This window comes from Pongo pygmaeus, chromosome 5 (genome assembly GCF_028885625.2).
Source record: "Pongo pygmaeus isolate AG05252 chromosome 5, NHGRI_mPonPyg2-v2.0_pri, whole genome shotgun sequence".
NCBI lineage: Eukaryota > Metazoa > Chordata > Mammalia > Primates > Hominidae > Pongo > Pongo pygmaeus.
Window position 1 is genome coordinate 21,618,843 of NC_072378.2, and position 19,193 is coordinate 21,638,035.

The 19,193-nt window shown below is 45.0% G+C and overlaps 1 protein-coding gene and 1 pseudogene across 1 annotated transcript; both read left to right on the forward strand.

Moving 5' to 3' along the window:
- The first annotated feature begins 3,361 nt into the window (after window positions 1-3,361).
- Window positions 3,362-10,213, forward strand: SOX4 (SRY-box transcription factor 4). Its single transcript, XM_054492346.2, has one exon. The coding sequence runs from the start codon at window positions 6,144-6,146 to the stop codon at window positions 7,569-7,571; it is 1,428 nt and encodes a 475-aa protein (XP_054348321.1). The 5' UTR covers window positions 3,362-6,143; the 3' UTR covers window positions 7,572-10,213.
- Window positions 10,214-13,718: 3,505 nt separating this feature from the next.
- Window positions 13,719-13,998, forward strand: LOC129039322 (bolA-like protein 2; annotated as a pseudogene).
- The last annotated feature ends 5,195 nt before the right edge of the window (window positions 13,999-19,193 follow it).

Here is a 19,193-nt window from a genome sequence, read left to right on the forward strand (position 1 = left end):
TTAGTCGTCCAGAGCAAAGGATGCTGGGCACCCAAGAGAGCAGGGGGCCAAGTGGCTGTCAGTTCTCGTCAGTGACGGAACTAGACAGCACCTCCAAGGGCCAGGGGATGGGGTAGGAGGACGGAGGAGCCAAGCTCCTGGGAAACGACACCCCCCAACTATCCGCGACCGGTTGCAAATTCAAAGGAGGGCTGTGAGCCCGCGAGGGTGCGGGAGGTGTCCTCGCTTGGGCTGCGTGTGCGCGCGCGTTTGTGTGTGTGTGTGCGCGCGCGTGTGTCTTCAGCTCCTTCCCCGGTCGTAAAACCTAAACGGAAGACGGGTGTTAAAATGCTGCTGACAGGATCGCCTGAAACATGTTTACAGTAGGAAGGACTTTCCTCCAGAAAGCACGGTCTGAGTCTATTCCAATTTATTTCCTCCCTGTAACTGTAAGCGAAAGGAGAGGTTCGGCCGCCGCGGCGGAGCGAGGCTGAGCACCATTAATCCTCAGCGAGCTTAAGCCAGGGAGAGCGCCGTGCCTGCGAGTCGAGTCGCTGCGCTCCGGAAGGCGTTCTGCCTGAAGGAAACCCTTTTTTTTTTTTTTTTTTTGAGTAGGGGGTGGCCTTTGCACTGGCGTCCTTAAGTAAGGCGCGCCGTTTCTCTGCAGCCGCTCTCCGAAGCCGGAGAAACTGCATTCACTTTAGCAAGAAGACAGGGAAACCGAAATTGATAATCCCCCGAGTTGGGTTACCTGATCCAGACAGGAGGCTGGTCTAGGCTTCCCCAGTCACCCGGAGCTCCTGACAAGTGAGCAGGAGGCGGCGGGTGGTTGCCCTAAACTTTGATTTATGAAAAAAAAATCAGAATTCATCGACATACCCTATTACTCGTTGAGCGTTTAAGCCTCTAACTAAAGAAGGTACAGTGGTAGGGAGTGGTAGGGGTTCGGGAGAGGAGGAAGGGGGAGAAGAAAGAAGACTGACTATCGCCACGATTTCCCACCTCGCCTCGCGGGCGCAGGGAGGCTCAGCGATGCCACCTGGCGGCTGCTTCTCCCCAGATTGGGAGCCGGCTGGCTGCAGACAAACCCAGGCTCTACCCGGGTGCCATGCCTCTCTGCCTCTAGAATAGAAGCAGAAGCCTGTGTTCATGCTTGCAAACCAAGTAGCCCTGCAAACATTCGTCTTCTGCTTGTTTTCATGAGAAAATCGAGAGGAAAGGAATAATGAGTTGGCATTGGCATGAACAGCTTAAGCCTACTGTGTGCTAGTCACTGGTTATGAGAGGAAAATGGTAAAATTGTTAGAAATGCAGGTTTCTTAACTCTTAGCTTATTCTAGTGATAAAAATAAATGCTAGGTTTCATTTACCCCAGAATCCTATGTTGATATTTTGCAAATATGAGTTATTTCCATATATTATTTTTCAATGCATGCACCCCCACCCCCATTCCGCACTGAGCCCAGTTACAATGCAATGTCATCAGCCCAAAAGGATGAAGTGCAAGTTATGTTTGTCTACTTGACTGAGAAGTAAATCAGCCTCATATGGAGGCTTCTTTTCCATAAAGTGTGGAACCGAAAAAATTGGCGCCTTTCAGTTGACAAAGGCCAATGACATCTGATTTCCCAGGGCTTCTTCCTTGTCAGGTAAAGTAACAACTATACAGTTTTTCCTCCTCTTTATTTTATTTGAACTGAATACTTGTCAGGTCTGACTAGTGCCTACAATCATAGTTTCTATGACCAAGGCAAGGCAAAATCTTGTAAATCAGTGCAAATCCAGATTTGTTAAACTAATTTCCATTCAGGTCCCTCCCTCCATGCCAAAGGAATATATTAAGCAGTGGAATAGAATCTTATTTTATCTATGCCCCATACCATTGTAAGGATGTGAGATTTTATGTTGTGTAGATGTGTGAGGGCAGAAGAAATGCATTAGCAGATATTTTACACTTACATCTCAAATGGAATTCCATCATTTAAGGGAATAAAATAAAATACCTAATTCAAAATTTGAAATGTCTAACATCATTGCTAATAAAGACAGTTTATTATTCTAAACCAGGATTTTTTTTCCTGCAAAATTATCTTGGCTTTCTCTTAATACAGCTAAAAGAGTAGCATTAAGAATTACTTCATGTACAGCAAAGCCAGCAGAGGGAACACTGCGTACTGATTTAGTAGGGGCCACCAAATATCTGGTATTTAGGGGAAAAAATGTCAGTAATGGAGAACTGATTACAGAGCATGTGAAGTTAGGGAATGAGAAGGGAGAAATCTTTTCTCATTATTTGGTATTGAGAGGTCCAATACATTCCAGTGTGCACACACTTAGTTGGTCACAAAGATGACTTTAATAAAAGGACATTTGTCGTATGTTTTCTTACATTCTAAGAGAACTAACCCATTAGAACAGATCTATTTCAGAAGTCTAGGCACTTGTGTAATATATAAATATCTATACAGTAATCATAAAGTCAATGGAAGTTACTGATACCATATTTCATCAAGTCTAAGAGGACATTTTTGTTTTCATTTCAACTCTTCCTGAAATAAGGAGGCATCCTACATCTAGGGGGATATCACAGTTTCACTGGCAGCTTTCTTCCTTGGTGGAATGTAATACAATGGTGTGTCTTAAAATTTGTTGGATTTGTTGAAATACAGAAAATACATGTAACAAAAGAATGAGGCCAGTGGCTATGTTTTAGTACACCCTTTAAAAAAATCTGTGTGTTTTAAGAAGAAATATATATGACTGCTTTAACTTCCACTCTTCCCCATCATATTCGATGACGGAAGCATAAATGACTTAGAAATATAATCAATAATATTGATACTCAACTTGACTGAATTAATCAAACTAGCTACACCCTCAAATCATTAGTTAGTACAAATCCAAAAATAAATATATTCTTTTTTATCCTAGTGAAAATATTGATATTATAGATAATAGCCCTCTTAAAATAATTTTTTTGTCAGATTGATAACATTTAAGGATGTGTTTCTATGCACACCAGAGAAAATGAAGTATATAACACAGCAACATTGTTATGCAGAAAAGGTGCCTGTGTGTTTTTGGTTTGGGTTTTTCTTTTTTTAAGGATTTGTTTCTCCTTTTTTAAAAAAATTATACAATACAAGTAGCTAATGGTCAAAAATTATTTGCTTTTACCCACAAAAACAGTTTTGCTTGTGGTTGATCCTTACAGATCCAGTCAGATGGCTACATAGGGTGTTCTTTCCAGCAAAATTCTAAGTCTGACAACCTGGGCCTATTGCCAGCCTACATACTTTAAAAGTTTGACAAGATAAATAGAAATTTACTACCCAGCACTAGTTTAATCTGAATCAAAAGCTGACTTAATTATTTTGGATTGACTTTACCTAACCACTTATGGTTAGCCTGAAGAATATTAGTTTCCTATTATAGTGTTAAGGAAAGCTGATTTTTACTACAATTCTAATTTTCAGACGTTGGAAAACAAGTAATTTCTGTAGCCAACGTTTATTTTGAATACCTTGGCATCCTTTCTTTGCCACATTCTTCTTAGTATTCTTCATGGAGTTCCTTTCTTTTAAAATCAATGGAATGGCAGGGTTGCCACTATTGTCCTTGTATGGTTCACATCAATGATCTGTGATTACTTTTTTTTTTTTTTTGAGACAGAGTCACACTCTATCACCCACACTGGAGTGCAGTGGCTCAATCTTAGCTCACTGCAACCTCCTGGGTTCAAGCAATTCTCCCGCCTCAGCTTCTCGAGTAGCTGGAATTACAGGCGCATGCATCCCTGCCCAGCTACTTTTTTAATTTTTTAATTTTTAGTAGAGACAGGGTTTCACCATGTTGACCAGGCTGGTCTCGAACTCCTGACCTCAAGTGATCCACCCACCTTAGCCTCCCAAAGTGCTGGGATTACTGGTGTGAGCCACTGCGCCCGGCCTGTTATTACTTTTTTACATAAGTGGCTATTCTGTTTTAGCCTCTTGAACAACATGCAGCTTTTACTAGGAGTGTGTCTGGCATTTGAATTAGAAAGGAAGGTATTACTATTCATTGAGGGCTTACAATACATCAGGTGCTTCATAGTCACAAATTCATTGAACCCTCACAACAACCCTCTTTAAAGTAGCTCCTAGTGCTCCCATATAATAGATGAGGAAAACTGAGACTTGGCGACATCCCCTCAGTTACAAACCAGTAAGAAGGATTAGCAGCCAGGTCTACTATGAATCCGGAGGCCCCACTCTCTTCTGCTACCAGTTATCACCTCCTTCTACAGTTTCTCTTTGCCTTGGTTTTTCAGTTCCCTTAGATTCAAGTAACAAATAACAAGAGGAAATATATAAGAAGGAAAGGAGGAAGATGGCTTTCGGAGGAGGAGAGGGAAGAGAGTGACGCAATCTTTAATTTTGAAAACAGGGAAAACAAATATTTAGAAAGCAAAACCGATTTCCATCCTTTACATGCCATTATACAACCTATACGAAACTCTGGAAATCTGCCCATTGAGGTAATTATGGAGCACTACCTAATGTGTTTCAAGGGAAAGCTCCCCTGTTTGGGCTATGCAGGATTTGCAGGGAGTTTAAATCATTAAATAACCATAGTTGACCCTTGCTTGGTTAAGAGAGTAAGCAATTATTGCAAAGTCCTCTTCCCTGCCTTCCACAAACAGCCCAAAAACGGTTCTGAAGGGATTTACACAATACATCAACATCTGTGCTGTACCTAGAGTTGTTAAAATAATTGTGATGACAGGTGTCTAGGTACCACTTTCTTAATGGTTTTCAATATCCATTGATTTATTGTTGTGGCTTTCTCTTCCCCTTTACAGCTTTGGCTTTAAGAAAGAGCTGGGGAACAGATTTTGCACGAGAGGCTGACTCTTTATTCCAATGCTGAAAAGAACTAATAAAAATAATCACTTGGCTTTTAAGCAGAAAGCTTCCATTTACAGTATTTCACCCTTACCCCGCCCCCTTCCAAGCCCCTTGTTATCTAACATAATGGTTAGAATACATTTCCGTCTCTCCCCTTAATAATTTCATGCATTAACATCCTCTTCACACACTATACACACACGCACGCGCGCACACACACGCGCGCGCACACACACAGAGCAAAAGGAAAAAAGAGGCAGCAGAAATCTCAGCTGTACTTCTAGCCCTTTTAAAAAGTTTGCTCTGTAAATTGGAATGAGGTCAGATTTGGAGCTTCTCATTGCACGCGGAGATTATTATTGCATCGGGTTCCAAGCCAATGGGAAGCCCGGGGGAGGGGTTTGGCATGAGGAAGCGTTGGTTACAGCAGCTGATTGGCTGCAGGCAACACTGTGAAAGGATAAAGAGGCGCGAGGCGGAATTGGGGTCTGCTCTAAGCTGCAGCAAGAGAAACTGTGTGTGAGGGGAAGAGGCCTGTTTCGCTGTCGGGTCTCTAGTTCTTGCACGCTCTTTTAAGAGTCTGCACTGGAGGAACTCTTGCCATTACCAGCTCCCTTCTTGCAGAAGGGAGGGGGAAACATACATTTATTCATGCCAGTCTGTTGCATGCAGGCTTTTTGGCTTCCTACCTTACAACAAAATAATTGCACAAACTCCTTAGTGCCGATTCCGCCCACAGAGAGTCCTGGAGCCAGAGTCTTTTTTGCTTTGCATTGTAGGAGAGGGACTAAGTGCTAGAGACTATGTCGCTTTCCTGAGCTACCGAGAGCGCTCGTGAACTGGAATCAACTGCTTCAGGGAAAAAGAAAAAAAAAAAAAAAAGACTTGCCTGGGAGGCCGCGAGAAACTTGCATTGGAAGCTTCAGCAACCAGCATTCGAGAAACTCCTCTCTACTTTAGCACGGTCTCCAGACTCAGCCGAGAGACAGCAAACTGCAGCGCGGTGAGAGAGCGAGAGAGAGGGAGAGAGAGACTCTCCAGCCTGGGAACTATAACTCCTCTGCGAGAGGCGGAGAACTCCTTCCCCGCATCTTTTGGGGACTTTTCTCTCTTTACCCACCTCCGCCCCTGCGAGGAGTTGAGGGGCCAGTTCGGCCGCCGCGCGCGTCTTCCCGTTCGGCGTGTGCTTGGCCCGGGGAACCGGGAGGGCCCGGCGATCGCGCCGCGGCCGCCGCGAGGGTGTGAGCGCGCGTGGGCGCCCGCCGAGCCGAGGCCATGGTGCAGCAAACCAACAATGCCGAGAACACGGAAGCGCTGCTGGCCGGCGAGAGCTCGGACTCGGGCGCCGGCCTCGAGCTGGGAATCGCTTCCTCCCCCACGCCCGGTTCCACCGCCTCCACGGGCGGCAAGGCCGACGACCCGAGCTGGTGCAAGACCCCGAGCGGGCACATCAAGCGGCCCATGAACGCCTTCATGGTGTGGTCGCAGATCGAGCGGCGCAAGATCATGGAGCAGTCGCCCGACATGCACAACGCCGAGATCTCCAAGCGGCTGGGCAAACGCTGGAAGCTGCTCAAAGACAGCGACAAGATCCCTTTCATTCGAGAGGCGGAGCGGCTGCGCCTCAAGCACATGGCTGACTACCCCGACTACAAGTACCGGCCCAGGAAGAAGGTGAAGTCCGGCAACGCCAACTCTAGCTCCTCGGCCGCCGCCTCCTCCAAGCCGGGGGAGAAGGGAGACAAGGTCGGTGGCAGCGGCGGGGGCGGCCATGGGGGCGGCGGCGGCGGCGGGAGCAGCAACGCGGGGGGAGGAGGCGGCGGTGCGAGTGCCGGCGGCGCCAACTCCAAACCGGCGCAGAAAAAGAACTGCGGCTCCAAAGTGGCGGGCGGCGCGGGCGGCGGGGTCAGTAAACCGCACGCCAAGCTCATCCTGGCAGGCGGCGGCGGCGGCGGGAAAGCAGCGGCTGCCGCCGCCGCCGCCTCCTTCGCCGCCGAACAGGCGGGGGCCGCCGCCCTGCTGCCCCTGGGCGCCGCCGCCGACCACCACTCGCTGTACAAGGCGCGGACTCCCAGCGCCTCGGCCTCCGCCTCCTCGGCAGCCTCGGCCTCCGCAGCGCTCGCGGCCCCGGGCAAGCACCTGGCGGAGAAGAAGGTGAAGCGCGTCTACCTGTTTGGCGGCCTGGGCACGTCGTCGTCGCCCGTGGGCGGCGTGGGCGCGGGAGCCGACCCCAGCGACCCCCTGGGCCTGTACGAGGAGGAGGGCGCGGGCTGCTCGCCCGACGCGCCGAGCCTGAGCGGCCGCAGCAGCGCCGCCTCGTCCCCCGCCGCCGGCCGCTCGCCCGCCGACCACCGCGGCTACGCCAGCCTGCGCGCCGCCTCGCCCGCCCCGTCCAGCGCGCCCTCGCACGCGTCCTCCTCAGCCTCGTCCCACTCCTCCTCTTCCTCCTCCTCGGGCTCCTCGTCCTCCGACGACGAGTTCGAAGACGACCTGCTCGACCTGAACCCCAGCTCAAACTTTGAGAGCATGTCCCTGGGCAGCTTCAGTTCGTCGTCGGCGCTCGACCGGGACCTGGATTTTAACTTCGAGCCCGGCTCCGGCTCGCACTTCGAGTTCCCGGACTACTGCACGCCCGAGGTGAGCGAGATGATCTCGGGAGACTGGCTCGAGTCCAGCATCTCCAACCTGGTTTTCACCTACTGAAAGGCGCGCAGGCAGGGAGAAGGGCCGGGGGGGTAGGAGAGGAGAAAAAAAAAGTGAAAAAAAGAAACGAAAAGGACAGACGAAGAGTTGAAAGAGAAAAGGGAAAAAAAAAAAAAATAGTAAGCAGGGCTGGCTTCGGCCGCGTTCCCGTCGTCGGAAAGGAGCGCGGCGGCGTTTTGGACCCGCGCTCCCATCCCCCACCTTCCCGGGCCGGGGACCCACTCTGCCCAGCCCGGAGGGACGCGGAGGAGGAAGAGGGTAGACAGGGGAGACCTGTTATTGTTGTTATTGATGTTGTTGATGGCAAAAAAAAAAAAAAGCGACTTCGAGTTTCCTCCCCTTTGCTTGAAGAGACCCCCTCCCCTTCCAACGAGCTTCCGGACTTGTCTGCACCCCCAACAAGAAAGCGAGTTAGTTTTCTAGAGACTGAAGGAATCTTCCCCCTTTCCGCATCACCACCTTGGTTTTGTTTTATTTTGCTTCTTGGTCAAGAAAGGAGGGGAGAACCCAGCGCACCCCTCCCCCCCCTTTTTTTTAACGCCTGATGAAGACAGAAGGCTCCGGGGTGAAGAATTTGGCCGATGGCAGATGTTTTGGGGTAGCGCCGGGACTGAGAGACTCCACGCAGGCGAATTGCCGTTTGGGGTTTTTTTTTCCTCTTTCTTTTCCCTCTGCCCCCTCTGCAGCCGGAGGAGGAGATGTTGAGGGGAGGAGGCCAGCCAGTATGACCGGCGCTAGGAAATGACCCGAGAACCCCGTTGGAAGCGCAGCAGCGGGAGCTAGGGGCGGGGGCGGAGAAGGACACGAACTGGAAGGGGGTTCACGGTCAAACTGAAATGGATTTGCACGTTGGGGAGCAGGCGGCGGCGGCTGCTGGGCCTCCGCCTTCTTTCTACGTGAAATCAGTGAGGTGAGACTTCCCAGACCCCGGAGGTGGAGGAGAGGAGACTGCTGTGGTACAGGGGCGGTCAGTGGAGGGCGAGTGGTTTCGGAAAAAAAAAGAAAAAAAAGAAAAAAAAAAAGGTTTTTTTCTTCTCTTAATCGGAATCGTGATGGTGTTGGATTATTTCAATGGTGGGGTTAATATAGCATGTTATCCTGTCTATCTTTTAAAGATTTCTGTATAAGACTGTTGAGCAGTTTTTAAAATAGTGTAGGATAATATAAAAAGCAGATAGATGGCGCTATGTTTGATTCCTACAACGAAATTATCACCAGCTTTTTTTCATTCTTAACTCTTTAAAGGATTCAAACGCAACTCAAATCTGTGCTGGACTTTAAAAAAACAATTCAGGACCAAATTTTTTCTCAGTGTGTGTGTTTATTCCTTATAGGTGTAAATGAGAAGACGTGTTTTTTTCCTTCACCGATGCTCCATCCTCGTATTTCTTTTTCCTTGTAAATGTAATCAGATGCCATTTTATATGTGGACGTATTTATACTGGCCAAACATATTTTTTCTTTTGTCCCTTTTTTTCTTTCCTTTCTTTTTACTTTATTTTTTCTTCCTTCCTTTTCCTTTTTTTCTTTTTTCTTCTCTTTTCTTTTTTTTTTTTTTTTTTTGGTAGTTGTTGTTACCCACGCCATTTTACGTCTCCTTCACTGAAGGGCTAGAGTTTTAACTTTTAATTTTTTATATTTAAATGTAGACTTTTGACACTTTTAAAAAACAAAAAAAGACAAGAGAGATGAAAACGTTTGATTATTTTCTCAGTGTATTTTTGTAAAAAATATATAAAGGGGGTGTTAATCGGTGTAAATCGCTGTTTGGATTTCCTGATTTTATAACAGGGCGGCTGGTTAATATCTCACACAGTTTAAAAAATCAGCCCCTAATTTCTCCATGTTTACACTTCAATCTGCAGGCTTCTTAAAGTGACAGTATCCCTTAACCTGCCACCAGTGTCCACCCTCCGGCCCCTGTCTTGTAAAAAGGGGAGGAGAATTAGCCAAACACTGTAAGCTTTTAAGAAAATCAAAGTTTTAAACGAAATACTGCTCTATCCAGAGGCTTTAAAACTGGTGCATTTACAGCAAAAAGGGATTCTGTAGCTTTAACTTGTAAACCACATCTTTTTTGCACTTTTTTTATAAGCAAAAACGTGCCGTTTAAACCACTGGATCTATCTAAATGCCGATTTGAGTTCGCGACACTATGTACTGCGTTTTTCATTCTTGTATTTGACTATTTAATCCTTTCTACTTGTCGCTAAATATAATTGTTTTAGTCTTATGGCATGATGATAGCATATGTGTTCAGGTTTATAGCTGTTGTGTTTAAAAATTGAAAAAAGTGGAAAACATCTTTGTACATTTAAGTCTGTATTATAATAAGCAAAAAGATTGTGTGTATGTATGTTTAATATAACATGACAGGCACTAGGACGTCTGCCTTTTTAAGGCAGTTCCGTTAAGGGTTTTTGTTTTTAAACTTTTTTTTGCCATCCATCCTGTGCAATATGCCGTGTAGAATATTTGTCTTAAAATTCAAGGCCACAAAAACAATGTTTGGGGGAAAAAAAAAGAAAAAATCATGCCAGCTAATCATGTCAAGTTCACTGCCTGTCAGATTGTTGATATATACCTTCTGTAAATAACTTTTTTTGAGAAGGAAATAAAATCAGCTGGAACTGAACCCTAAATCTTGACTTTTGTCGTTATTATGCCCAGTGCCTAAGATTGGAAAGGCCCTACAGTATCTAGACACTACACAATCTGCCTTAGCTTTAAAAAAATAAGTCCTCAGAGGAGTCTTGTCAAATGCTACCTTATTGAGGAATATTAAATGTCTCTTGGCCAGATTTCCCCTGACCCTGAAATGATGGCATCAGCTGAATATGTGTCAACTCAACACATGCTTTCTAGGAATTTTCTGAGTTTACCATATTTAAAAACGCCCTTTGTCTTGGAATCTGAAAGGGGGAGGGGCGACGTGGACAGAATTCTTCACAGATGAAACTGGCTAGATGATCTTTTTTTGAACTTGGTGCTCCTGGAGCTGCTTTCTCCTTGATTTGCCCATGCTTACCTCTAGCAGTGGCTATAATTGGTTTTCGTGGGTTAAGGACAAATAAGCTGTTAAATTATCAGTAGATTATACAGGAGAAGGCTTTTACCGATTATGAAATGCGAAAGATGTATGCATTTATGTGTTTTTTTTCTCAAGCAGAAAGATTGATGTGGTGCTACAATCTTCATTTTTTGCCATGCCCAACATGGTGTAAATGTAAGAGAACTGCAGCAATAAGGATGACCTGGAGAAGCTGGCTGCATGTGGGCTCAGAGGAAAGCCCCCCCTCTCTCAAAATAGCACTTAACTTTGGCTGCTGGAGATTTGTGCTTTTTCTAAGAATCGGGAAGGATTGTTGAGACTGCAAAATGAAAAAGTACTTGGATTTCTTAAGGCCCATTACTCTTGGGTTTGGAACATACAACTTGCTAAGTGGCACTATTTCCTGTTTATTTTGAGAGTTAACAATTGCTATTAACTAACAAAAGGCATCTTCCAAATGTTAATTAAAAATGTGTCTTTTACATGTCTTGAGTTTTTCAGCACTGGAGAGGAGGGGTTAATAAGCAGAAGTGTTTGGAAATAATCCCTTACTCATTTGGATTGCTTGTAGATAAGGGAGTATTATCCTGGAAGGTACACCTGGAAAAAGAGACCTTTTGAAGACTAGTCTAAAAGGAGGGGGTTTTGTGGTTGTCCAACAAAAAGCAATAATCCACCCCCAAAAACCAGTATAACTTGTGTTTCAATATAATTTATCTCTTAAAGATAGCTACTAGTTTTAAACATTTTTTTCATGTGTGGTGCTCATATATTTAATTTTAATTGCATTTGTGTTCTGCAATTGGAATTCCATTTTTTAAAATGACCTTAGAACAACATGGCATCTAAGTTTCTTCAAAGATCTTTGTAAAAGGAAGAACTCTTCTTTAGAAAAGTGCTTTTAATTTTTGTTCATTGCAGTGATAATACAATTGTTTAGCTTTTTTCAGATCCAAGGTATCAATACCATGACATAAATGAAGCCTCTAAGCGATGCATTTTTTAAATGATGCGTCTCTTTTAAAGTACATTTTTATTTCGGAGGGTTCTCCTGTTAGAACTGTTTCTTTTCCCTTGACTGTCCATGTAAAAGCAGATGCTTTAAATATTTCCTTTAAGAATTTTGATAACATTGGTTTAAAAATAAAAGCTGAAATGTGTGTGTCCTTCCTGGCAGGTGGTAGAGTAAACGTAAGAAGCATTTTTGTACAATGTCTTTTCCTCTGAGTCTGTTTTCATTCATAAGGGATACGTGTTAGGTGGTACAAGTCATAATAAACCTGCGAAACCAAACAGTTTAGTGTGATTTTTTTCTTTCAGATAATTTGGATCAATAGAAAAGATTAAGTTTCAGATTTTCTTTTAAGAATATCAAGCAATTGCTTCTGGCCCTGTGCTCCATCAGAAATGTGAATCAGTAATACTTGCTTAAGCAAGTTTTGTCAATTCCTAGTTGAATCCCTTTAAGTGCCAAGAAAAAAAATAAAAAGCATGTAAGCTGAGAGGGTGGGCCCAGCTCCTGGGAAGGCTTTTGGGGTTTGTGTTTACCCTGCTTTTGGGGGTACTAGGTGAGCTACGGGATTCTGAGGAAAGCAAGAAAGCAAAGGGTTAAATGGACATCAACATTTACCAAGGGTTTCCTGTGTTTGTAGGGTACACGCAAATTAGAAGACATGGTCTGGGGAATACTATGGGTCAGAATGCTTAATCATGAATTTAAAACAAATTCAGGGATCTCAAGGAAGTATTTGAAAAGATAGAAATGTTTAAAAAAAAAAAAAAAGAATTTTTAAGAATACAGACCCATCTGGCCGGGCGCGGTGGCTCACGCCTGTAATCCCAGCACTTTGGGAGGCCAAGGCGGGCGGATCACTTGAGGTCAGGAGTGTGAAACCAGCCTGGCTAATATGGCGAAACCTCCTCTCTACTAAAACTACAAAAATCTAGCTGAGCGTAGTGGTGCATGCCTGTAATCCCAGCTACTTGGGAGGCTTAGGTTAGGAGAATCTCTTGAAGCCGGGAGGCGGAGGTTGCAGTGAGCCAAGATCGCATCAGTGCACTCCAGCCTGGGTGACAGAGCGAGATTCTGTCTCAAAAACAAAAAAGAATACAAACCCATCTACCCATTTGGATTTCTCAGAGTGTAAGGTTGGTATGCCTTATTTCTCTTTCTGGTGGTTTTTGTTTTGTTCCTCCTCCTGGCACCCCTCCTATTAAGGCCTACAAAATACCTCTCTAACCCATATTCACTAGGGTTTACTCCTACCCCTCTGATTCTTCCTGAAAAATGATATTTCCATACGCATTTCTCAATTTCAACTATCATTTGAAAGCTAAAGTGGAGGGGTGGGAAAAAAGCATCTCCAGACATCCGCATGGTGTTTCCGGCTCTGCCAAGTGTCTACCACCATTCCCCTGTGCCCAGGATAAAGTGCAGAATTCACATGCTGCTCTTCAAGGCCCTGCACAAAAGGGTCTTAGCCCAACTTTCCAGTTCTTCCATATTGCAGTATAACCAAACTGCTCTTTCCTGATAGACTGGAATTCTTGAAGGACAGAAACTAGGCATTGAATACTTCTTGTATTCCCCCCGTTTGCTTTCCCTGCTTCTTTTCACATAATAAATGCTAAATTCTTATTTGTTAACTTAACATTTACATGGTTTCCATGGGACCCTAAGAGCTTCCAACATGCATTTGCATTTTATGCTGCCTGTGGTAAGTACCAGCGCTGAATTGCATGAAAACCTGGATTAGAATGCTGCCTCTGAGATCAACAAGCCGGAGGACCTTGGACAGATTCCTCAGCCTTTTTAAGTTTCCGTGTTTTAAATCGTCATATAGAAAGAGAGCTATCTAATGTAGACAGCTGTGTTGAGAATAGAGTGCAGCGGCACGTGTGTGACATGTCGTAATGCCTGGCCTACCCCATGGGCTCGTCGAATGCTAGAACCTGACCTCATGGGTTGTTCTAAAAAGCTAGTGCATGTAAAGCCTAACACAGTGCCAGCAACACAGAAGATGCTTTAAATTCTAAAAACGGGGAGCAAAGCAGCGTGGCCGGGGTCCGAGCTGGGGTTCTGTCCCCGCTGGGCTGTCGCCCCAGCTGGACTACCGCCATGGAACTCAGCGCCGAATACCTCAGGGAGAAGCTGCAGCGGGACCTGGCGGCGGAGCATGTGGCGGTGGAGGACAACACGACCCTCAACCATTGCGCCTGTAGCTTTTGGCGGTGTCGGCCAAGTTCGAGGGGAAGCCGCTGCTTCAGAGACACCGGCTGGTGAACGCGTCCCTAGCAGAAGGGCTCCTGCGCATCCATGCCTTTGAACAGAAAACCCTGATCCCAGAGCAGTGGGTCCGTGAGCGGCAGAAATGAGGGACTGGGACCTGCACAGCCATTAAATTATAAATCTGGGAAAAAAAATTCTAAAAATAAATCTCCTGAATCAATGTTTCTCAGTCTGCTACACGAATCCCCAGCATCAGAATTACCTGGAGATTGTTGTTAAGGGTAGCGATTATACAGATCGCCAGCCACAGTCAGACTGTGGGGATGGGGCCTTAATGAGCCCCCCATAGATTTCCAGTGCTCACTGAAGTTTGGAAATCAGTACCCTCACTGTATTTTAGCATATTCTCCCAATAAGTATGCAGGCAAGGGATTATGACGCCCTCATTGTTTTAACATGGAGAAATTGAATTCAGAATGGCCCAATGGCTGATCTGAGGTCACAAGGTCAGAAGTGCCAGAAAGGGTATTGGAACTCTATCTCCTGAGCCCTAGAATCAGCCTAGAACTTATTTCTCTAAATAGATGTCTTCTCCATTTCTACCCAAGGCTTGGTCCCTTGGCAAAAACTGGCAGTCCTTGCACTTCCCTCAGCCCTCCGACTCCCTATCCATTTTCTCAAGGATGCCCTTCCACCATCCTAGTTGAAAGTTTAAGTTTGGGCTGGGCGCCCGTGGCTCGTGCCTGTAATCCCAGCCCCTAGGGAGGCGAGGCGGGGGGATCACCTGAGGTCAGGAGTTTGAGACCAGCCTGACCAACATGACGAAATCCCGTCTCCATTAAAAATACAAAAAAATTAGCTGAGTGTAGTGGCGCATGCCTTTAATCCCAGCTACCCAGGAGGCTGAGGCAGGAGAATCGCTTGAACCTGGGACACAGAAGTTGCAGTGAGCCAAGACTGTGCTACTGCACTCCAGCCTGGGCAACAAGAGCGAAAATCCATCTCAAAAAAAAAAAAAAAGTGTAAGTTTAAGTAATTAGCCAAGTTAATGTGTGTGTGTGTGTGTGTGTGTGTATTCCAGTTAAACAAATGTGTGCTAAAAGATGAACCCAGGGACTGATTTTTGGAAGAAGTATCCAAGGCAGAGAACAGAAATAATATAAATATAGTGCCTGGAACTTCTGCTTTGTTGTTTAAAAGGCAGAGCTTCCAGCAAGTGAGAAAATTGGAAATTATTCAGAGCGCACTCAGCCTTTATAGAGAGGGCTATCGTCTACCCATTATATCCTAATGAGATTGACCGTTGGCTACAGTTAACTTGAAGGGTTTTATGGTTTCCTGCATGTGTTGTTTTCCTTCTCTATGTTAAAAAGAAGAAAAAAAAAAAAAACTCTCACATCACTAAACGGTATTTCCCAGGGGGCTGTCTGACTAGGCTGCTGCATTTTGGTTTGGGCCTTAGTTAACAATGGACCTCTATGTGTGTATGTTTGTGGATACAGGTGATAATAAATTTAGCCCATTTTATTTTATTTTGACAGTTTCAATTCAGGGCAATTGGTTTATGGAGTACCGCCAAACAAGCCAGGCCTAAGTCAAGTCATGGCAGGAAGTTTCTTGTAGGGCCTTCCTTTACCCTGCAGATTTTTTGTTTAAGGACAAAGTTCTAAGTCATTTGTGGACCAATATACACAGCTGCTTTGCATCATACGTAAGACATTCTAAGGGTATTCCATTTGAGTGTTTTTTTTAAAGGGCAGGACATTAAGAAACAAATGAAATATCATTTACTTAGCCCACTTGCTTCTTTAGATATTTTTCCAAATACATAATTCTTTGGATTAGTTTTTAAACACATAATGAATGTGCTATTTCCTGACATAACATGCAGTTGAAAGGCAAGTGAAAACACTATTATCCTTAGTAGGTAGGCTCTCTCCAGGCAGTGAATGCCCAGCAGTGTAGGGCGATGGTTGGCTAATGCATGTGATGCATGCAACTGCTTTTATAAGAGCTAAGCAGAAGGATCCTGTTGAATGATCAGTTAGCTCCTGTTGTATATGTGGTTAATTGTTACTTTCTTTCCTACCAGCCCCTGCCCTAACTTCCTCAGATCAACACCTAAAGCCTGTGAAAATAGTCTCTTCTGGAACCCCTGACCTTCAGTCTCTGCCCCTGCTTTCTCCCTTCGCATTCCCACACTTTCTATGTGGGCCTTTTATCTCTACTGTTTGCCAGTCCCCTTCAGACTTTGAATAATTTATCTGAAGTTCCTGGGAAGTTGTGGGGCTGTTGGTAGTCTCAAAATACACTGCACTTTGTTCCTTCTCTAGGCCGAGGTAGGTCCAAAAGCCTGTCTTTGAAAGAGGTGGTGCTAAGTACATTGAGGGATTTACTAACAGTTTTAATTTTTTGGATGAGCACCCAACGAATCCAAAAGCTGGAGGAAAGAAAAAATAAGGGGCAAAAGATGAAGGTGAATAGTACTTTGCAATTCTGATATCTCCCAAAGAATGTCAAGTAAATTAAGGGAACACTGATTAAGAAGATTTCCAGTTGTTATTGTTATAACAATGTATTTTATACATGTCTTTTCAAACACATGAGAGTTTTCCTTGAGTAGTTACTAGAAGTGGAAAGTGCTGGGTCTTAGTCTTATAGACATAGGCTTTTGACAGTTTTCGTACCCTGGAGCTGGTTAGGCGTAAAGTGGTTTGAGGAGAGAAAAACTAGTGATATGTCTAAATGAACACAGGTTAAAAAGTAAACCAAACTTTGAAACAATCATTTTAACCCCCGGAGAAGGTGAATAGATTATTTTAGTATGTAAGTAGATACATCTGCAAATCATACTAAGATGATTTTTCTATCCCAAGTGTCTGATAACATATGAATAGAAAAGCAAACAATTACAGAAATAGCCTTGACACTGACATGGTGACAAAGTATGGGGATTTTAGCACTACTGAAATAAACATCAGAACAGAGATCAACTCTCTTCGGTCTTTTTCTTCTTGCATTAGAACTCATCAGGCTGATTCCCATTTCTGGATTACTAGCCTTACTTTTTTTTTTGCTAGGCTCTGTGATGCAAGGAACAGAATCACTCAAGTAACCTGAAATCATGGGGCTTTATTACAAAGAGACATGGGGCTTTATTACAAAGAAACACAAGGCTACAAGGGAACTGAAAATGTCATGGTAGTTCTGGGAGAAATAGCGTTCAAGATCCATGGCAGCTCTAGAGAGATTAAGTGGTTGCCAATTTAGCATCAAGATTGTGCAGATAATTAATATTGCTCAGGTATTCTCTTAGTTTTCCTGTGTGTGTTGATTTTCTCCCAATACCAAATCTTGCTTCTGTTCTCCATATTTTGTCCTTCATATTCCCTTTTAAGGCAGCTCTGAGCCGGGCACAGTGGCTCAGGCCTGTAATCCCAGCACTTTGCGAGGCCTTGGTGGGTGGATCACTTGAGGTCAGGAGTTCAATCAAGATCAGCCTGGTCAACATGGTGAAACCCCGTCTCTATTAAAAATACAAAAATTGTTGGGAGGCCGAGGCGGGCGGATCACGAGCTAAGGAGATTGAGACCATCCTGGCTAACATGGTGAAACCCCGTCTCTACTAAAAATACAAAAAAATTAGCCGGGCGTGGTGGCGGCTGCCTTTAGTCCCAGCTACTCAGGAGGCTGAGGCAGGACAATGGCGTGAACCCAGGAGGCAGAGCTTGCAGTGAGCTGAGATCACGCCACTGCACTCCAGGCTGGGCGACAGAGCAAGACGCCGTCTAAAAAAAAAAAAAAAAAAAAAAATTGGCCGGGCACTGTGGCTCATGCCTATAATCTCAGCACTTTGGGAGGTCAAGGTGGGCAGATCACGAGATCAAGAGATCGAGACCATCCTGGCCAACATGGTAAAACCCCATCTCTACTAAAAATACAAAAATTAGCTGGACGTGGTGGCACAAGCCCATAGTCCCAGCTACTTGGGAGACTGAGGCAGGAGAATCACTTGAACCCGGGAGGCGGAGGTTGCAGTGAGCCAAGATGGTGCCACTGCACTCTAGCCTGGTGACAGAGCAAGACTTCATCTCAAAAAAAAAAAAAAAAAAAAAATTAGCTGGGCATGGTGGCATGCACCTGTAATCCCAGCTACTCTGGAGGCTGAGGCAGGAGAATCGCTTGAACCCGGCAGGTGGAGTTGCAGTGAGTCGAGACGGTACCACTGCACTCCGGCCTAGGTGACAGAGCAAGACTCCATCTGAAAATAAAAAAAGACAGCTCTGCATGGCAGTTATTTCATCAATTACTTGTCAAGCAATGAACCGGCTGCTTTGGGATTGTGTGCCTATTTTTGGACAAATCACTTATTAATTTATTATATTTTTCACTCTCCCATCCCTTTTGTTTTGCTTTTGTTCCTAGGGTCTGATGACCCTCATATGTCCTCTTATATTTTTTCTTTGATCTTCATATGCTAAGGGAGGGTAAACTGCAGGCTTCATGAACATCCACCCTTCCTCCTCTACATCCACAATATCCTCAATTCAAACAGACTGGCTTGGCTTTTATCTATTTAAGATTCTAACCTTTTCCCTATAGCTCAAATTTTGGCACTCAGGCCTATAGATATAAACAGTAGAGATTAAATACACCACATTCTAAAGGGAAGCCAGGTGAAGCCCTTACCGCAGTAATCCATAGCAGAAAGGATCCTACCATAGTCAGTATTCCCCTCCTCAACGTGGCTCCTCCAGTCCAAATAAGCACAGGATTGGAAAAAGGGAAGGAAGAGAGCCAAGGAGTCCTGAAACATCCTTGAGGGGAGCCCAGTGCTTCCTCGCCCCATTCCAAAACCAAGTGACAGGAAACTTCCAAAGGATTCTCCAGGAGAATAATTCATAGAGAGTGGGGTGTCTACAGGAAGGGAAGACTAGCCTTTTATTTGTAGTCCGTCATCTGCTTAACCAGCTGAGTTGTTCTACGAGAGAGAGGGGGGGTCGGGAATGTGCAGGGCTGGAGGGGATTGTTGACTATCTGCTTTCTACCATTCGACACAGCAAGGATATGCATCTCCATGGGTCACGTACATGGAAGCACGAATCGGTGAAGCAAGAAGGTTGTGGGGAGTACTGTGGGGAGCGGGAATTACAGTGGTATAGAAGAATTCTGTCTGGAGTTTTCCAAGGCAGAACGGACTTGGAGGAAAGAAGGACCCACCTATGTGCCCTTGGGAAAACCAGCATTTAGATGCCCACTTTTAAAAAGGCCATCAATGGCCAGTAGGTGTTAGCTGGAGAATCAGCTCAGAGCGACAACCACAGGCCTCTAACGGTGACTG

Bases quoted from the DNA above. Each gene is read 5' to 3' on its own strand.
- SOX4 (XM_054492346.2), top strand. From the start codon at position 6,144: ATGGTGCAGCAAACCAACAATGCCGAGAACACGGAAGCGCTGCTGGCC.